Consider the following 15,591-nt stretch of genomic DNA (forward strand, 5'->3'; position numbering starts at 1 on the left):
AGTATAGCTCAGTTCTTGATATAAAATATCCATCTGTTTGGCACACGGTTTAGCAATTTTGTTTTATTGTGGACATGGTGATTAAGAAAACGTTAGTTGTTTTACACAGGAGGTTTTAGCAAAATAAAAAAGTTTAATATTTTTCAAAGGTAATTATGGAAATCCCATTGAATATATTGCTTTGATCATTACTGGAAAAATAATCAACTTAACATAATTGAATTCGATGTTGTCTCCTCAGGACCTTCCCCCTAAAATATTTATGAATGCCCTCTTTTTAGCCTAGAACCTATCAAAATAAAAGTCCTTTAGCACGATTTGACATCCCTCTCTATTTCAAATCTTTAAGAATAATTAGTCAAAGTGTTTTTTGTTTTGTTTTGCTTTTACTTTTTATTTTTGTTTTTACATTAATTCAACCACTTCTGTTAAAAGGATTTAATAACCAGAGATGCAATTTTCATGATAAACTTTTTGTACATAACTAACTAATCAAAATTCAGACTAATGTATTCTTTGGAGGGAGAAAGTTGTCAGAATTTTTTTTACACATACATATTTATTCATCATGGTGGAATGAACTAGAAGATTCCTTCCAGGCCTCACCCAAATGTCATCCAGCATTGGGACAGCCAAGGATTATGAGAACAGCTTTGGAGGAAGCTTTCATTTTAACTTCGTTTGTTTCTTAGGTTTGTGATTATTCCATTTATTTAAAGGCTGCTTTACCCCACGGTATAGTATTCATCTCCAGATGTCCTTCAGTAGTGACACCCTGTCCCTCTCTATTAGAGAGGAGATGGATGTTTTTCTCATTTTTCCTCGTCCATATTACTATGCTATATGGAGCCTGAAAAGTGAGTCTCAATGTATAATGAAGAATAGAACTTGAAAGAATGTGAGGTTTCTAGTAACTGGTAAAGTGTACTGTTCATTCATTTTCAAATAATACTGTGACTCTCTCTAGTTTTGGGTTTGTAAAGCACATCAGTAGAATGAAAAGAAAAGCAGAATATAAAAATATCTAATCGTGAGCCATGCATTTTAGCAATGGTTCTGAAACCTAAAAGTTGAGGCCTTTGTCTAAAGTCAAAAAATGTAAACAAAACAAAACTACCCCAAGATGATATAGTGACTAAAACTAATTTTGTTTTCAGTCCAGTATGATGTTTGGAGTACCCTGCCTTTTAAAAATTTCTTTGGGATTCTCACCAACAATGCCCATGAAGCAATGAAAAGTAGATAAAGATCAAAATAACCACAATTTTAGATCTCCTAAAACTTCTTTCTGTGTGATCTTTTATCATCCTAAAGAGTGCTGCTTGCTACAGATAACCACAATCAAGTTTCATGATTTACTGTTTAACTTGTGCTTTGGAATGAAAGATAAGGAGATTGGAGTAGAAAGTGGAAAAATGATTTTTCAAGTGATTGAATAAAGGTTTTTACATTCCTAGAGATTCCTTTGCATTCTAATTGCAAATATGAAGATTTAAGATAATTAATACCAAATAAAAACAAATTGTTGCTGCAGCATAGCTGATATAACAGTCACACCTACTGGGTGAAGTGTTTTGGGGTCCAAGTGTACCTTCCCTTCACCCTTCCAGAGATCTCCAGGGAAACAAGATTAGAAAAACCATTTAAATTAAAGAGACAGATCACATGTAGTTGGCAGTGCAAATTTCTCCCCCCATTCCTTCTAGTGGCAAAGACAAAAAACGTTATATAAACTTAGACATTGTCAGTTGACAACACAAGATTTATAAAAGAAAACAGAGCAAAAGAATCTTGAAACAACAATACATGATTTGAGACCAAAGACATAGAATTAAAAGGAAAAAGTATTTTTCTTTTCAAATTGAATGTGGGTGAAACATACAAATAAAAATGGCGGATGGAATGCCTCAAACAAATAGTTGGAGATAGTTACACATGCGTCCTATAAAGCAACATCTTAACTATAATTTTGAAGTTGGAAAAAAACTTTTGCGCTGTTTACTTTCTCATCAGTGAAAGATTTGTTGTTTGGATTTTAAAAAATTTTTTAGATTTTTAGATTTTTTTCTTTTAGATTATATTTTAGAAAAAACAAAGTGCCTAAGACTTCATAAAAAGAGCTTATATAATTATAACTTCATATATATGTACATAGATACATACAGACACACATGATATCCTTTATTAGAGCAATTTTAATAGTTTATCTTGACCTTTATGTAGATTTATTTCATGGCATTCCATTTGGAAGGAAGTTTTAAAATCCTCATTAAATTTTATTATATTTCAAAGACAAAACCTACCTTTCTCTGGAAACAACAACAGAACTCCTTCAGAAGAAAAAATATTTCATAAATATTTTCATGTTTGAAGTAACAGTAGTAATTTAAATAAAAATGCAGAACCTTTTTCCACTATCTATATACTTTCTATATATATTCAATTTTTAAATACATGTTTTTATTTTTATCAAAACTTAATCAGAAGAGACTTGAGAGAACACATAATACAAATTTTTCTTCAATAATCTATTTCATTTGTATGCTTTATCTTTTATTTTTCTTTAACTTTGGCTACTCTTTCTGCATACATAAGAAGGTGTATATAGTATATAAATATATATTTAACATAAATAAATTAAAAATTTTTATTGCATGTAAATATAAATTATATAAAAATATAAGTATTATATGATAGATATAATATATTTGATATATTATATATAAATAAATGTATGCCATATATAACATATATGATATATATAATTTATATGATTCCTCTAATTTCTTTGCTTTTTTTAACTTCAGTTAATGAGTAAAAATAAATTATATATACTTTTTACTCATTTATAATAGAATAATATCTCAGCCTTGACAGAAAAGGAAAAGATAAATGACACAATCTTTTATAGCAGCTTCAAGGCCATTTCAATTTAAAGAACATTTAGATACATAAAATGTGTTGAAGTCAGAACAACTAGACAATCGGTAGATCTGGCCTCAAATTTTGGCTCTGTCTCCCATGGTTCTGTGACCTGGGGCAAGTTTTTAGTATTCTGTAAAGTGATGGTGTTGGTTCTATCTAGCTGAGCAGTTCCCTGACTCTAAATTTAAGGCATTTACAAGAAATGTGCAGCCAAAATTAAGGAATGAAACCTTGCAAGTTAGTAAGAATCATGATGTATTGGCAGGGGTTAATTTTCCAATCATTTGCTCCAGTCTACTAATATTTGTGGGAAAAGAATTTTGGCATAGCCTTGTAACATCAATAAAACTCATTTTTCAAGTTTGAAAAAGAACCAGCACAAACAAGCGGGAATGTTGGGTTTCAGAAAAACAGAAAGCTCTTTCAAAGTAGCCTGCTATAAATCATACCCAAAGAGGGCATAAAACAAGAAAGAGATAAAAACTTAAGACAGTTATTTCCTTCTCTAACAGCAATGATTCCCTTCCTTAATTTTGTAACCCATGAAAATACCATGAGTACAGAGACAGATTTTTTTTAAAGTCAAAACAAAGCCCACCATCCTCAATTGAATTAAAATTGTTTTTAAGAATTACATATTATAAAGAAAATATCTTGGTTGAAAATAACAGCATGTTAAAACTTTAGAAAGATTGACAAGCTAATTTTGAAAGTATTCTAGGAAGGAAATCTCTTCAGGTATACTCCATTCAGTTAATTCTAATTTTGGAAATGGGGCGTACTTAGATATGTTCCCTAATTGGTCACAGAAAAACAATTACATCAGTTTATCATTTCTTATATGCTTTAAAGATCATCAGTTTGTTCTATTTCAATTTAATTTTAGATGGTATTCTTTGGAGAGTAATTTTAAAAATTTGTTAAAAGCCTGACTTAGTATTGTCACTTAAAATATTTTAATCGAAGTCATTTAATAAAACTTCATTGGAATTTGATGTGTCAGTGTGTCGCTTTTTCCATTTACAGGTGTCTTTGGAAAACATTGCGAGTTGAATAGTTATGGATTTGAGGAGTTATCATACATGGAATTTCCCAGCTTGGATCCCAATAACAACTATATTTACGTCAAATTTGCAACTATTAAAAGTCATGCTTTATTGCTTTACAATTATGACAATCAGACAGGGGACAGGGCTGAGTTTTTGGCCCTTGAAATTGCTGAAGAAAGACTAAGATTCTCTTATAATTTAGGCAGTGGTACATATAAACTCACCACCATGAAGACGGTGTCAGACGGACATTTTCACACTGTGATTGCCCGGAGAGCAGGAATGGTAAGACACTTCATTCCACATTAAACTTTGTTTTATTATATATGCAGTCAATCAGGCCTTCAAATTAAAGCCTGAATTGGCTGCAAAATGTATTAAATTATGTTTATTCCTTATTCCTTATTTAACCAATTTTGTTCTGAACTACAGCGGCAAATAGGTAATATTTTCTTTTGTTCGTGACAACTATGCTTATCTCAAAAGAATACTTGCCTCAAAAACAATAAAAAGAGCAAAGAAAAGAAATATCCTAGTGCATAACCATTCTATTTTATACATTTCCTATATATTTTTAAGGCTATGTCAGAACTGTACTTAAAATGGCTACTTTTCTTTTCAAGTATCTGTGCCCTAACTGAAGAAAGAATTTAAAAATAAGAAGGGAAAACTTTTCTGCAAATAAATTACTGATAAAAGATGATACTTAACACATATTTCAATATAGTAGTCAGTAATCCTTATCACACCAGCACCTCAGTATACTGTCATTTGTGAGGTCTATGACATGAGCTTGTGCTAGGATAAAGTTTTGCTTTTTGACTGTCTAAGGTATTCTCAGAATTATAACTCAGTAACATCCAAGATTTCCATATTATATACCATTTAATTATATGGCTCTCATGTTATAACAAGAATGGTACATATTTATTTAGTACTTGTGTTCATTATACTAGTATTTTTCTTTATAAAGGGAAATGCATGAAACCTTTTCCCTGTTAACATTTGAAATCATTGGACTTAAAGTAATAGAGTGGAAGGGCTTCTTTATTTATTTATTCATTCATTTATCTTCTCAACTATCTCTCCGTGGTTCCTCTCATCTTCAACAACTATCAAGGACTTTTGAAAAAGTAAATGCTAACAAAAGCTATTTCAAAAAATGTTTGGACTTTAATGTCAACCTTTTTAAATCATAACTGCTGTTATGATTTGTTTTTTAAAGATTAGCACCTGAGCTAACAACCATTGACAATCTTTTTTTTTTTTTCTGCTTTTTTCTCCCCGGATCCCCCCAGTATATAGTTGTATATTTTACTTGTGAGTCCTTCTAGTTGTGGCATGTGGGACACCGCCTCAATGTGGCCTGACAAGCGGTACCATGTCTATGCCCAGGATCTGAACCAGTGAAACCCTGGGCCGCTGAAGCAGAGCACACGAACTTAACCACTCGGTCATGGGGCCGGCCCCTGCTGTTATGATTTAAAATTTAAGATTTAAGATTTATGATTTAAGATTTCTGTTTCATCCTACGAGAGGAATGGAATTGGTTAGAGTACTAAATCATGTGTTAAAAGAAAAATTAGCCAAAAGAACAAAATTAATGCTCTGAAATCATTTTTTTAAATGAAGAAATCTGGGCTCTAAATGACTGTAGATTTGTTTCTCTGAGCTCTATGTCAATCTAGGAAACATACAGAAAATTTGGTGAGTTATATATTTCTGAGACTGATCAAAGGAATTATATATTTGTCTGATGAGAAAATATTTTTGCCACTAAATTTTGGGAATACTTTATATTGTTGGACTACATATGAGCAACTTTCAGAAACAACATTGAAAATGTTTCTTACCAGTTTTTTCTGTGCTCCATAATTAATTTTAAAAGCAAAATTTTTGTGTCCTCTATAATTATCAGTTACATAAAGGCATAAGACAGAAGCTACATTATAATATTAAACTTTTTCTGACAAATATGGGTAACAGGCAGTCTTTATGAAAGGACAAAATTCTCCGTTTGTTTTCAAGAATACTTTAAATCCATCTTATACAATGACTTTTCTCTCCTCTATTTTAATTTAACACGTTGAAGAAAATTTAAACAACTTTTTAAATACAAACTATTTCCAATTATGAGAAAAAAAAGAATAGCGATTAGCTCTAAAGATGAGCAAATGATTGTAGCACAAGATTACGTTTACCTGCTCAGATCCATTGATGTCACCACATCCGTTGTGTTGCATTCAGGGCCCTACCAGATTATTAGACGTATGTTATTTGAATACAGGTGAGAAAACAGCAAAAGTACTAATGCAAATCTATGAATCACTTTAATTTTACATTGTCTTCCATTTCCTTATGAACTTGGTATTAATATTATGTAACTAACTTTTTTCTGATATATTTAATTTATAAGGTGTTTACTTAATAAAATTACCCCCAACATTCTGAAAATGAGACCTGAACAAGAATAAAATTTAGTTACAATAGTTGTAATGTAGAGCATTTATGTTCTAAAAATGATCTATGAAAAATATTTATTGAAAAGTACTCATTTGGAGCCCTGATTTGATAGCAATTCAAGGTGGCTTTGTTGATTGCGAAGATATTGGGCAGAAAATCAAAATTTGGTCTATAATTGGGGATAATATCTCCCCATTTCAGTATTACTGCAAAGATTAATATCAATCATACCTAAAGTTTCCTATATTTGATATTAAATAGTGCTTAGTAAATGTTTGTCATCCTGAGTTTCCAACTACATTGCCCCATACAGCCTTTTGAAGTAAACAAAAAGTTTTACTTAATTTCATTAAAGCTTAAATTATGAGTGGTGCCTAAAAAGCTACTCCAACTTCAGTGAATTTTAATAGATTCAGCAAACAAATCTTGGAAATAATAATTTTTCAGCTTAGTAATAGGTTACTGCATTCACTCCTGCCTGAGATTTTTTAAACCAGCATAATACCAAACTAGTGTACTCAGAGGAAAAGCTCTAGGAGAATATGGATTTAGAAAATTCCAATATTTCTGATTATTGATGTACCCACGCATATGCAACCTGACGGAATTAGAACAAACACATGGAGTCTTGTCTATATACGTATATCGGGGCTTACATTAGCCATAATAATTTCCTAATAATGACAGGTGACCCTAATGGGGGCTAGTAGGTAGCACCTCACCCCAATTCTCCAAGCACATGTAAGATAACCATATTGCTAAAACTGTTATGTAGAACAGATGGTTTTATAGGATGACCTCCAAGGTCTCTTTAAAACTCATGAACATTTGATTCTGTCAAATTAGGGCTTGGGAGCAAGAGGAAGAGTGAAGAAAGAGGTACTATGAGGTATGCCAAAAGGAATAGAGAAAAACTTCTTTCAGTTCACTTGTAATATGTGACCACAGTCATCAAGCTTTGAATAATACCAAATGTGGAAAAGTACACCTGGTCATTAGGACTTCAGTCAGAGGAAAAACATCTCTTTATTTCAGAAAACATCAAAATAAGGCCCCTTACTGGATTTTGAATGTCATTTTCTACAGTTCAAAAGGCTATTGTTGGACACTGGCAAAATCATTAACTTCTCAGCTTTGAATCATTGCAGGATAGAAACATCTCAATTGACAGCAGTACTCGTAGAAAAAGTCAAATAAAAGAAGGTACATTTTATGCTGAAGATTAAGTTGCACAAGCTGTTATTCAAATAAGACTTCCCCTCAGATGTTCTTTCTTTGAGTTGTATCATCAAGCTTTTAGAAAATAGGCAAAATGTATTAAATATTAAGATTGACTAAAATATGATACCATTTTCTAAGTTGTTTTCTTTTCTAGTTGAGGCATTCATAAATATCCCTGTGATGCTTTCTAGTTTGTGATAACTTTAAGAATCTCTAGAATGGGTGGCCATTTTACATAGTATACACAGAAAAAATGTGTTAACATTTTGTTTTAGAAATAAATTAAAGGGAAGTGCTTAAATCAAATAGTCAACATAAGCAACATACATTTTATCATGAAAACCTAATAATGCTTTTGAGATTGAATGTCTCTCAATTTTATAGACCACTGGAAAAAAAAGAACTATTGCAAAAGTTAACTAAATGGGGCATGCAAGTCTTGACATAGAATTGGAAGTGTAAATGTTCCCTAAAAATGTTAGTATTTATAATTTCCTTGAGAAGGTGGCAAGAAAAAAATTTACATGGCTCATGAGAGTTTATTGTATGGAGCTTATAATGTTATAATAATTAACTGATAGAAATATTTAAAAATATTCTAGCTAGTAATATTTGATGCATAATAGTTGTAAACTGATCCCATTTATTATTTCTGAAACATGAGGTATTAAGATATTCTTTTACAAATCTCTTATCTAAGTATATATTTTTATGGACAATCTCTAAAAGTTATATGCAATATTGATAAAAATCGGATATTAAGGAAATTAATCATTCCCACACAAAATGAAAGTGACCTGATTCACGAAGACAGAAAACCTGACACCTTTGCATGTAAGTGAGATATAATGTTCGTCAACTCGCTTAACCTCCTTGTCTTATGTTTCATACATTTACTGTGCTTTTATTAAACTTAACTTCAAATGATAACCATTCTCATAAATGAATACTTGCACAGTATTTATGTTTCTGTTACACAAATGGACAAAGTTCAATTAGCCCTGTTCTGTGGCGTTCAAATAATTTAGGTAGAATCCTTTATTGTCTGCATTGGGAGAAAGCTTCCGTCCTCCTGTGCTTCTGGATTTGGGGTTATGTCTCTTCCTATGATTTACTGGCCATGTTCTGAAACACCACACTGTGACTATCATCCTTGTAATTTCACCAACTAAAATCTGCAAAGTTTTGTCCTTTGCAGAATTTTATTGTCATTTGGGGAACTAAGGAGGGGCATCACAACAGTATCGAGGAGCACAGAATGACATGGATATGCCACAACCTTGGTCTTAAACTGGACCACAGCCATCTCCGTGGCCAGTGCCCAATATAGAGAGCACTGACTTCTGTCATATTCTTGGATCTTGTGACTATGACTCAATGACTGTTTTATTGATCAAAAGGAGTATGCATATGTTCTGCTAAACAGAAGGCTTTTTTCTCAGGGGTGTATGCATTCCATAGGATACAAAAACATTTACTGTTAGTTGTGACTTAAACATTAGGGAGCGTTTCTGCTGTATAGAAATATATGATAATACATTCTGATCATACTTAGATTTGCTATAATACGCTATTTATAAATAATGATTTTTATTATATATGAAAAGAGCATCTAATGATTTGTTTACATTATCTCAAATTTTATCTTTAATAGAAGTATTACAATCTTCATAGGTTCCTGTGATAGTATTTACACTGTACTTTCAAAATCTTTTTGTCAATAGTATTGACAGATTATTGGAATAAGACTTGCAAATCAGAAATCAAATGTCTTTTCCTTTGTTAGAATAGCTGTAGAGTAGAAAAAACATGCACAGTCTTAAGATGGTAACCTCAAGAAGCTGTCCAAGACTACTGTCTAATATCCTAAGAGATGTCAAGGGCATTATATTACAGTATAATAAATCAAAATGTTACTGCAGGGGCCGGCCCGGTGGTGCAGTGGTTAAGTTTGCACGTTCTGCTTCTCGGCGGCCTGGGGTTTGCCGGTTTGGATCCCTGGTGTGGACATGGCACCACTTGGCAAGCCATGCTGTGGTAGTCGTCCCACATATAAAGTAGAGGAACATGAGCACGGATGTTAGCTCAGGACCAGTCTTCCTCAGCAAAAAGAGGAGGATTGGCAGCAGATGTTAGCTCAGGGCTAATCTTTCTCAAAAAAAAAAAAAAAAAAAATGTTATTGCAATTTTGAAATCACATCCACATAGAAACAAGTCCCGTGCACTGTCGGCTGAAATGAACAGTAGGGACAGTAGAACCCAAGGTGAATGTTTCCTTCTCTTGCTTTATAGGCAGCTTCCTTAACTGTGGACTCTTGTTCTGAGAACCAAGAACCAGGATATTGCACTGTCAGTAATGTGGCAGTTTCAGATGACTGGTAAGCAAAATTATTAGTTTGATCCTTATTATTACTTGACATTAAAAAGGAAATTACATATGTAAAAGTAGTTTTCTCATATTAGGTATTACATAAAAGTTTTAAGATATTTTATCCTCCCCAAAGGGATTTTCATGCTGTAAAATAAAAAGTTAATAATTAGTGTACGAAATGTGTAAAAAAGGTGTGAAATGAAGTGGTAGAGATGACGATAAAGCTCGAGAAGGGAAGATGAATGTAGCCTATACTCTTTGAGAAGCTTCCTGAAATAGTTGCATGTGACCTGGGTCCTGCAAGGTTAGGGTAAGGACCACACCCCCCTGTTAAACACATTCTCTGAAAGTTGTATGTGACAATAATTGACAGATATTTTTCAGTAGCACTTCAGGGTGAAACACAGCATCACCTCACCTAAAACATAAGTAATTTTAATAGAAATAGAAAAATAAATAGTGACACATCATCCATTGCATTAATCAACTTATTGGCATCCCTCATCTTCTCGTTAGCAAAGGAAAAGTGAAATCTGACATTAATGTTAAAGTTGCCATTACTGCATTTTATCTTCTTGCTTATAGTATGCTGTCTCTTGCTAACTCAACATGGTTATATACATCTCATTTAACTAACTGAAAGTATCATTTCCATGCATTTTACTATTTTTCATACTTTGACAACCTAACCATCCTCTAGGGATCTATTTAGAGGAGATGCATCAATAGGTAATGTTTTCCATTGAAATTTACCGTGCTATAATACATGCCAGAAAAAGTTATATTCACCCTTTTTTAAACTAAAACATTCTACTGAAATCTATCCTGTTGGTACTAACATACTCCTATTTCCTTTCTTCTGTAGGACTCTTGACGTCCAGCCAAATCGAGTCACAGTGGGAGGTATCAGATCACTGGAACCAATCCTTCAGAGGCGAGGACACGTGGAAAGCCACGATTTTGTCGGGTGTATAATGGAGTTTGCGGTCAATGGAAGGCCTCTGGAACCCAGCCAAGCTTTGGCAGCACAAGGCATCCTAGATCAGTATGGCAATTTTATTTCTTACTATTTTAAAGAAACAAAAGCAAAAAGTATACGGTAATTGAGCATCAAAAGGTGAAATTATTGTGCCGTAGCCCTAAAAATACCAAATCTTTTACATCACTTTGAATTTTAAATATTTATTTATAGCTGTGAAATTTTAGAAAAAATATGTATGCAGGCATGTATGTATGTATGTGCTTTACCTTACCTTACAGACTTGTGAAGATTATATGAGTCAATTAGGAAAATCACAAAGAAAGGAACCTGGCACATAGCAATATATTCATATTATTAATAACGTATACAGAAAACTATTTGAAATTAAATAGCTTTACATGTAAACATACACATTCTCCCAAAGTGGATACATCGTGAATGACAAGTAATAATTTTATTAATTGTAAATTGTAAACTGTAAGACTTTTTTTTGCTATTAGATTATTGGTTAGGTTCCCAGCAACTTCTTCGGATTTGTAAAAATAATACATTTTATTTTGAAAATTATTTTTGTTCGTATTGAAAATTTTGAAAATTCAGAAAATTTTAAAATAGCCTGTAAACTAACTACCCAGAGACAGCACTGTTAGGTTATTATCATCTTCATGACTGGCTATTGTTCCATAAGATAGATGTGCCCCATTTTAACTATGGTTGTACACTTTAGTTGTTTCCAAGTTTGTTAATATATTAACAACCCTTTGATTAATTTATTTTCACGAAAATCTTTGCTCATGTTATTTTGTTGCTTGAGATTTCTAGAAATAAAATTACAGAGACAAAGCTGTGTCCATTTCCTAATATTTGTGACTTAAGTATTTTAATACAATTTGGAATTTGCCTTTATTTTTCTATTTGTTATTGTTTATTACAAAATAGTACTGTCACACTATAATTAATTACACAGTACAGAAAAATACAGCTTTCTCATTGCTAACCATTGTTGATCATTTAATCTGCACATCCTTGTGTATCTTTCTCCATGGTCACACAAATTTTTTTTAAATACTGAATTTGTTCACTTTAAAATATGTTGTGAACATCTTTTTAGTTCAAAACATAGAAATCTAAGTCATGTGTGTTTTGCCAAATTACTTTCCAGAAAGGTTATAATTGTCATAAATGTAGATAATTTGCTGCCTCTTTATATGCCATCTTAAATAGAATATTCGTACATTAATTTTCACTCAAATTATGCTTCACATGAAGCATATATTTCATATCTCAGAAAATTTGTAAATTGAGATAGAATTTTCTTAAAATGAAAATATTTAATCTAATTTTTCCATCACTCTTTGTCACAAAAGATTCTAAATTTAAGACTGGAGCTTCCCTGGAAATATTTATTTCATCTTATACATAATAAGTTTGATTTTATTTCTAATCATTTTTTATTTTCATATGATGGATATTATTTTCTTTGTATATGTTGGAATAATATAGGATTTAAAAGACTAAATATTTCAAGGACCCCACATTGGAGGATTTACTTTCATTCTTTCATTTCGGATTTACCTAGTGTCCACAGGGACTAACATTTTTTGATAGCTTACTATGTATCTACATTATTCTTCGTATTTTATCTTATTAGTCTGTTTAACCTTTACAAACATTTTGTGAGGCAGACACTATCATTTTCATGTTACAGGTGAGGTAACTGAGTTGCTCAGAGTTTAAAACACTCGCCCAGGGTCGGTCAGCCAGTGAGTAGCAGAGCTGGGTCCCGAGCTAACACTCAGCCTGGTGCTGGAGGCCAATGACTGGAAAGGGCAGGACCTTGCTCTTGAGAACTTCATAGTCTCTGCATTCGTGATTACTGAGCTCTGGTGAGCTCATCATTTTGCCTGGCAATGTATTAGATTGCACCAGTTTAATCATCTTCCCACCACCTCAATGACTGCATCATGCTCCTCTTTCCACAGACCTCAGACGTCGTCTCCTGCATCATCTTTCTCACGGAGTGAATTTGCTTCCTGACTTGCTCACAAAATTGAAGCAACCAGGAGAAAACTCCCAAAACCTCACTCCTTCAATCTGCCAGTGCACCCGCTAGTATATCTTCTATCTATTATTATGAATGAACGGTTTCCACTCCCACAAAAACCAATCCCCCTTTTTTTGCAATAGATTCCATCCTTCAAAACCTTCTAAAAACAGCACTCCAGCTTTCTCAACAGTATTTCTTTTCTCATTTCAATTCATGCTGTTATTTTATTTTAGAAAAAAAACTTTATTGGCTGTAATGGGTATTTTTTTACTGTTGTATTTTGTGGACTCATTTCGTAGATGAAAACCTAACTTGGCGGCAGGGTGAGGGAACTCTTTCCAATATTCTCAGCTCCTCAGCACTGGCCAGAGGTTTAATAAACCATTGTGTTGTGGAGTGAGAGAAGTGGGGATCAAAAAGATGATCAAAGATCTGGCTTTTAGAGTGAAAAAAAGACCAAAAAACCTTTATTCTTTTCTTTTTTTGGTGAGGAAGATTGTCACTGAGCTAACATCTGTGCCAGTCTTCCTCTATTTTGTAAGTGGGATACCACCACAGCATGGCTGATGAGTGGTATGTATGTCCATGCCCAGGATCTAAACCAACCAACCCTGGGCTGCCAAAGTGTAGCATGCAACTTGACCACTACGCCACTGGGCTGGCCCTCTGAAAAAAATTTTATTAATCCCATTTTCCTCTCTAGCTACCAGCCTAATTCTCTCCCTTTTCTTTGAAAAATTACTCTTTTTCAAAGTGATCAATAACCTGTGTTGCTAAAATCAACAGTCAATTCTCATCTATTTTGAACTTCAGCAACATTACGAGCCGTTCATCACCTCCTCCTCCTAAAAATACTTTGTTAGGCTGTCCACTAGCACATGGTACGCTCCAGATTTTCTACTCTGACTCTTCTTTTCATCTCCTTGATCTCTTCTCTTTTGTATCTATATTCATTCTTTAAATAATTTTTTATAGTCCTCAGTTTTAAGTATTGTATCTAAAGCTGGTGACCCTGAAATGTTTATTTTCAACTTGGCCTCTCCTCTGAACTTTAGACTCTCATACCCAACCACTTACTCCATATCCCACGTGTATTCTATCAAATATCTCAAACTTAAGTTTAAAACTGAACTTCTGGTCTTCCTTCCTGACTCATCCCAAATGGACTCCTTCCACAGTTTTCTCTGTCTCAGGTAATGATAAGTCAGTTCACCTGAGGGGACTCAATCAAAACTTTTAGACTTACCTTTGAGTCCACTCTTTCTGATGTACCTCACCTGATCCACCAGCAACCAGAATGACATTTTAAAAACACAAGTCAGCTCTTATCCTGACTTACAAGGCCTCCATGATCTGGCCTCCCCCTTGACTTGCTGACTATCTTCTCCTTGCTCACCCCACTGTAACCATTTTGGGCCCCTTGGTGTTCCTCAAACATACCAGGTTCACTTTCACATTAGGGCTGTCCCACTTGCTGTTTCCTCTCCCTGGAATGATCTTCTACCAGATACACTTTGCTCTCTCACTTTGCTTAGGTCTTTACAAAAATGGGTCCTTCCTTCACTGCCTGATCGATAGATCCAGCAACCCTCCAAAACTCCCGAACCTCTCTCTCTGTTTTAATTTTCCTATAGAGCTTCCTTCTTTCTAACATACTACATGTTTACCAATTTTTTTGTCTTTCTCCCCAACAAGGAAAAACAAATATTCCATGAACACATGGATATTTTTTTCATCATTTAATCTCCATGCCTGGTGTTTAGTGGGTATTCAATAAGCATTAGTTGCATGAGTTGTCTGGTGGAGATGTGCACTCAAACAAACATGTGGCCTGAGATCATTTTAACCAAAGTGTTTATTTGACCAAGAATTCTGGCTCAAGTAAGAATTTAAAGAAGTTATCACCCCTTTCTCTTTATTGTGTAAGATGTTATTCTGTTTAGTCTTCTCCTTTCTGAATGAGGCAGGCCATGTGTTACAGGACAACTCCCAGTTTGCTTAGCTGCTCCAAATGTAGTTGTGACTTGAGTTTCAAAAAATTAAGTCCATGAAACGAGGCAGGTTAATAAAAGTTTGCATCTAATTTAACAAATTACCCCCCCATCTTATTTTGTGTTTTATGAGTTTTTATTCTGATTTCTTTTAGATGCCCTAGACTAGAAGGTGCTTGTACCCGCAGCCCCTGCCAACATGGTGGCACGTGTACGGATTACTGGTCATGGCAGCAGTGTCATTGCAAAGAAGGACTGACTGGGAAGTACTGTGAAAAATGTATGCAAGCTGTTTCATCTTCCACTGGAAATTATAATAACCATGAAAAGTTTAAATATGTGCACCTAAATATGTAATTGAATCAAAAGAATTATCTTTTCATTCTAAATATTAAAAATATTAAATGGGCAATAATTAGTAAAATAAGAGTTACATTTTTAAATTCTATTTTGTTGTTGTTGTTGGGCAAGATTCAACCTGTGCTAACATCTGTTGCCAATCTTCCTCTTTTTTTTTACTCCCCAAAGCCCCGGTGCATACT

The 15,591-nt window shown here is 33.4% G+C and overlaps 1 protein-coding gene across 3 annotated transcripts in view; it reads left to right on the forward strand.

Moving 5' to 3' along the window:
• The window catches only part of FAT4 (FAT atypical cadherin 4), a 158,506-nt gene that overhangs the window by 131,342 nt on the left and 11,573 nt on the right, over positions 1-15,591 (forward strand). For all 3 annotated transcript variants that reach the window (XM_044767261.2, XM_070504723.1, XM_070504722.1), the window contains 4 exons: positions 3,952-4,259; positions 9,951-10,036; positions 10,895-11,074; positions 15,205-15,329. In XM_044767261.2, the coding sequence (XP_044623196.2) occupies positions 3,952-4,259; positions 9,951-10,036; positions 10,895-11,074; positions 15,205-15,329 (699 nt within the window). The remainder of the gene's footprint in view (positions 1-3,951; positions 4,260-9,950; positions 10,037-10,894; positions 11,075-15,204; positions 15,330-15,591) is intronic.

This window comes from Equus asinus, chromosome 3 (genome assembly GCF_041296235.1).
Source record: "Equus asinus isolate D_3611 breed Donkey chromosome 3, EquAss-T2T_v2, whole genome shotgun sequence".
NCBI classification, from domain to species: domain Eukaryota; kingdom Metazoa; phylum Chordata; class Mammalia; order Perissodactyla; family Equidae; genus Equus; species Equus asinus.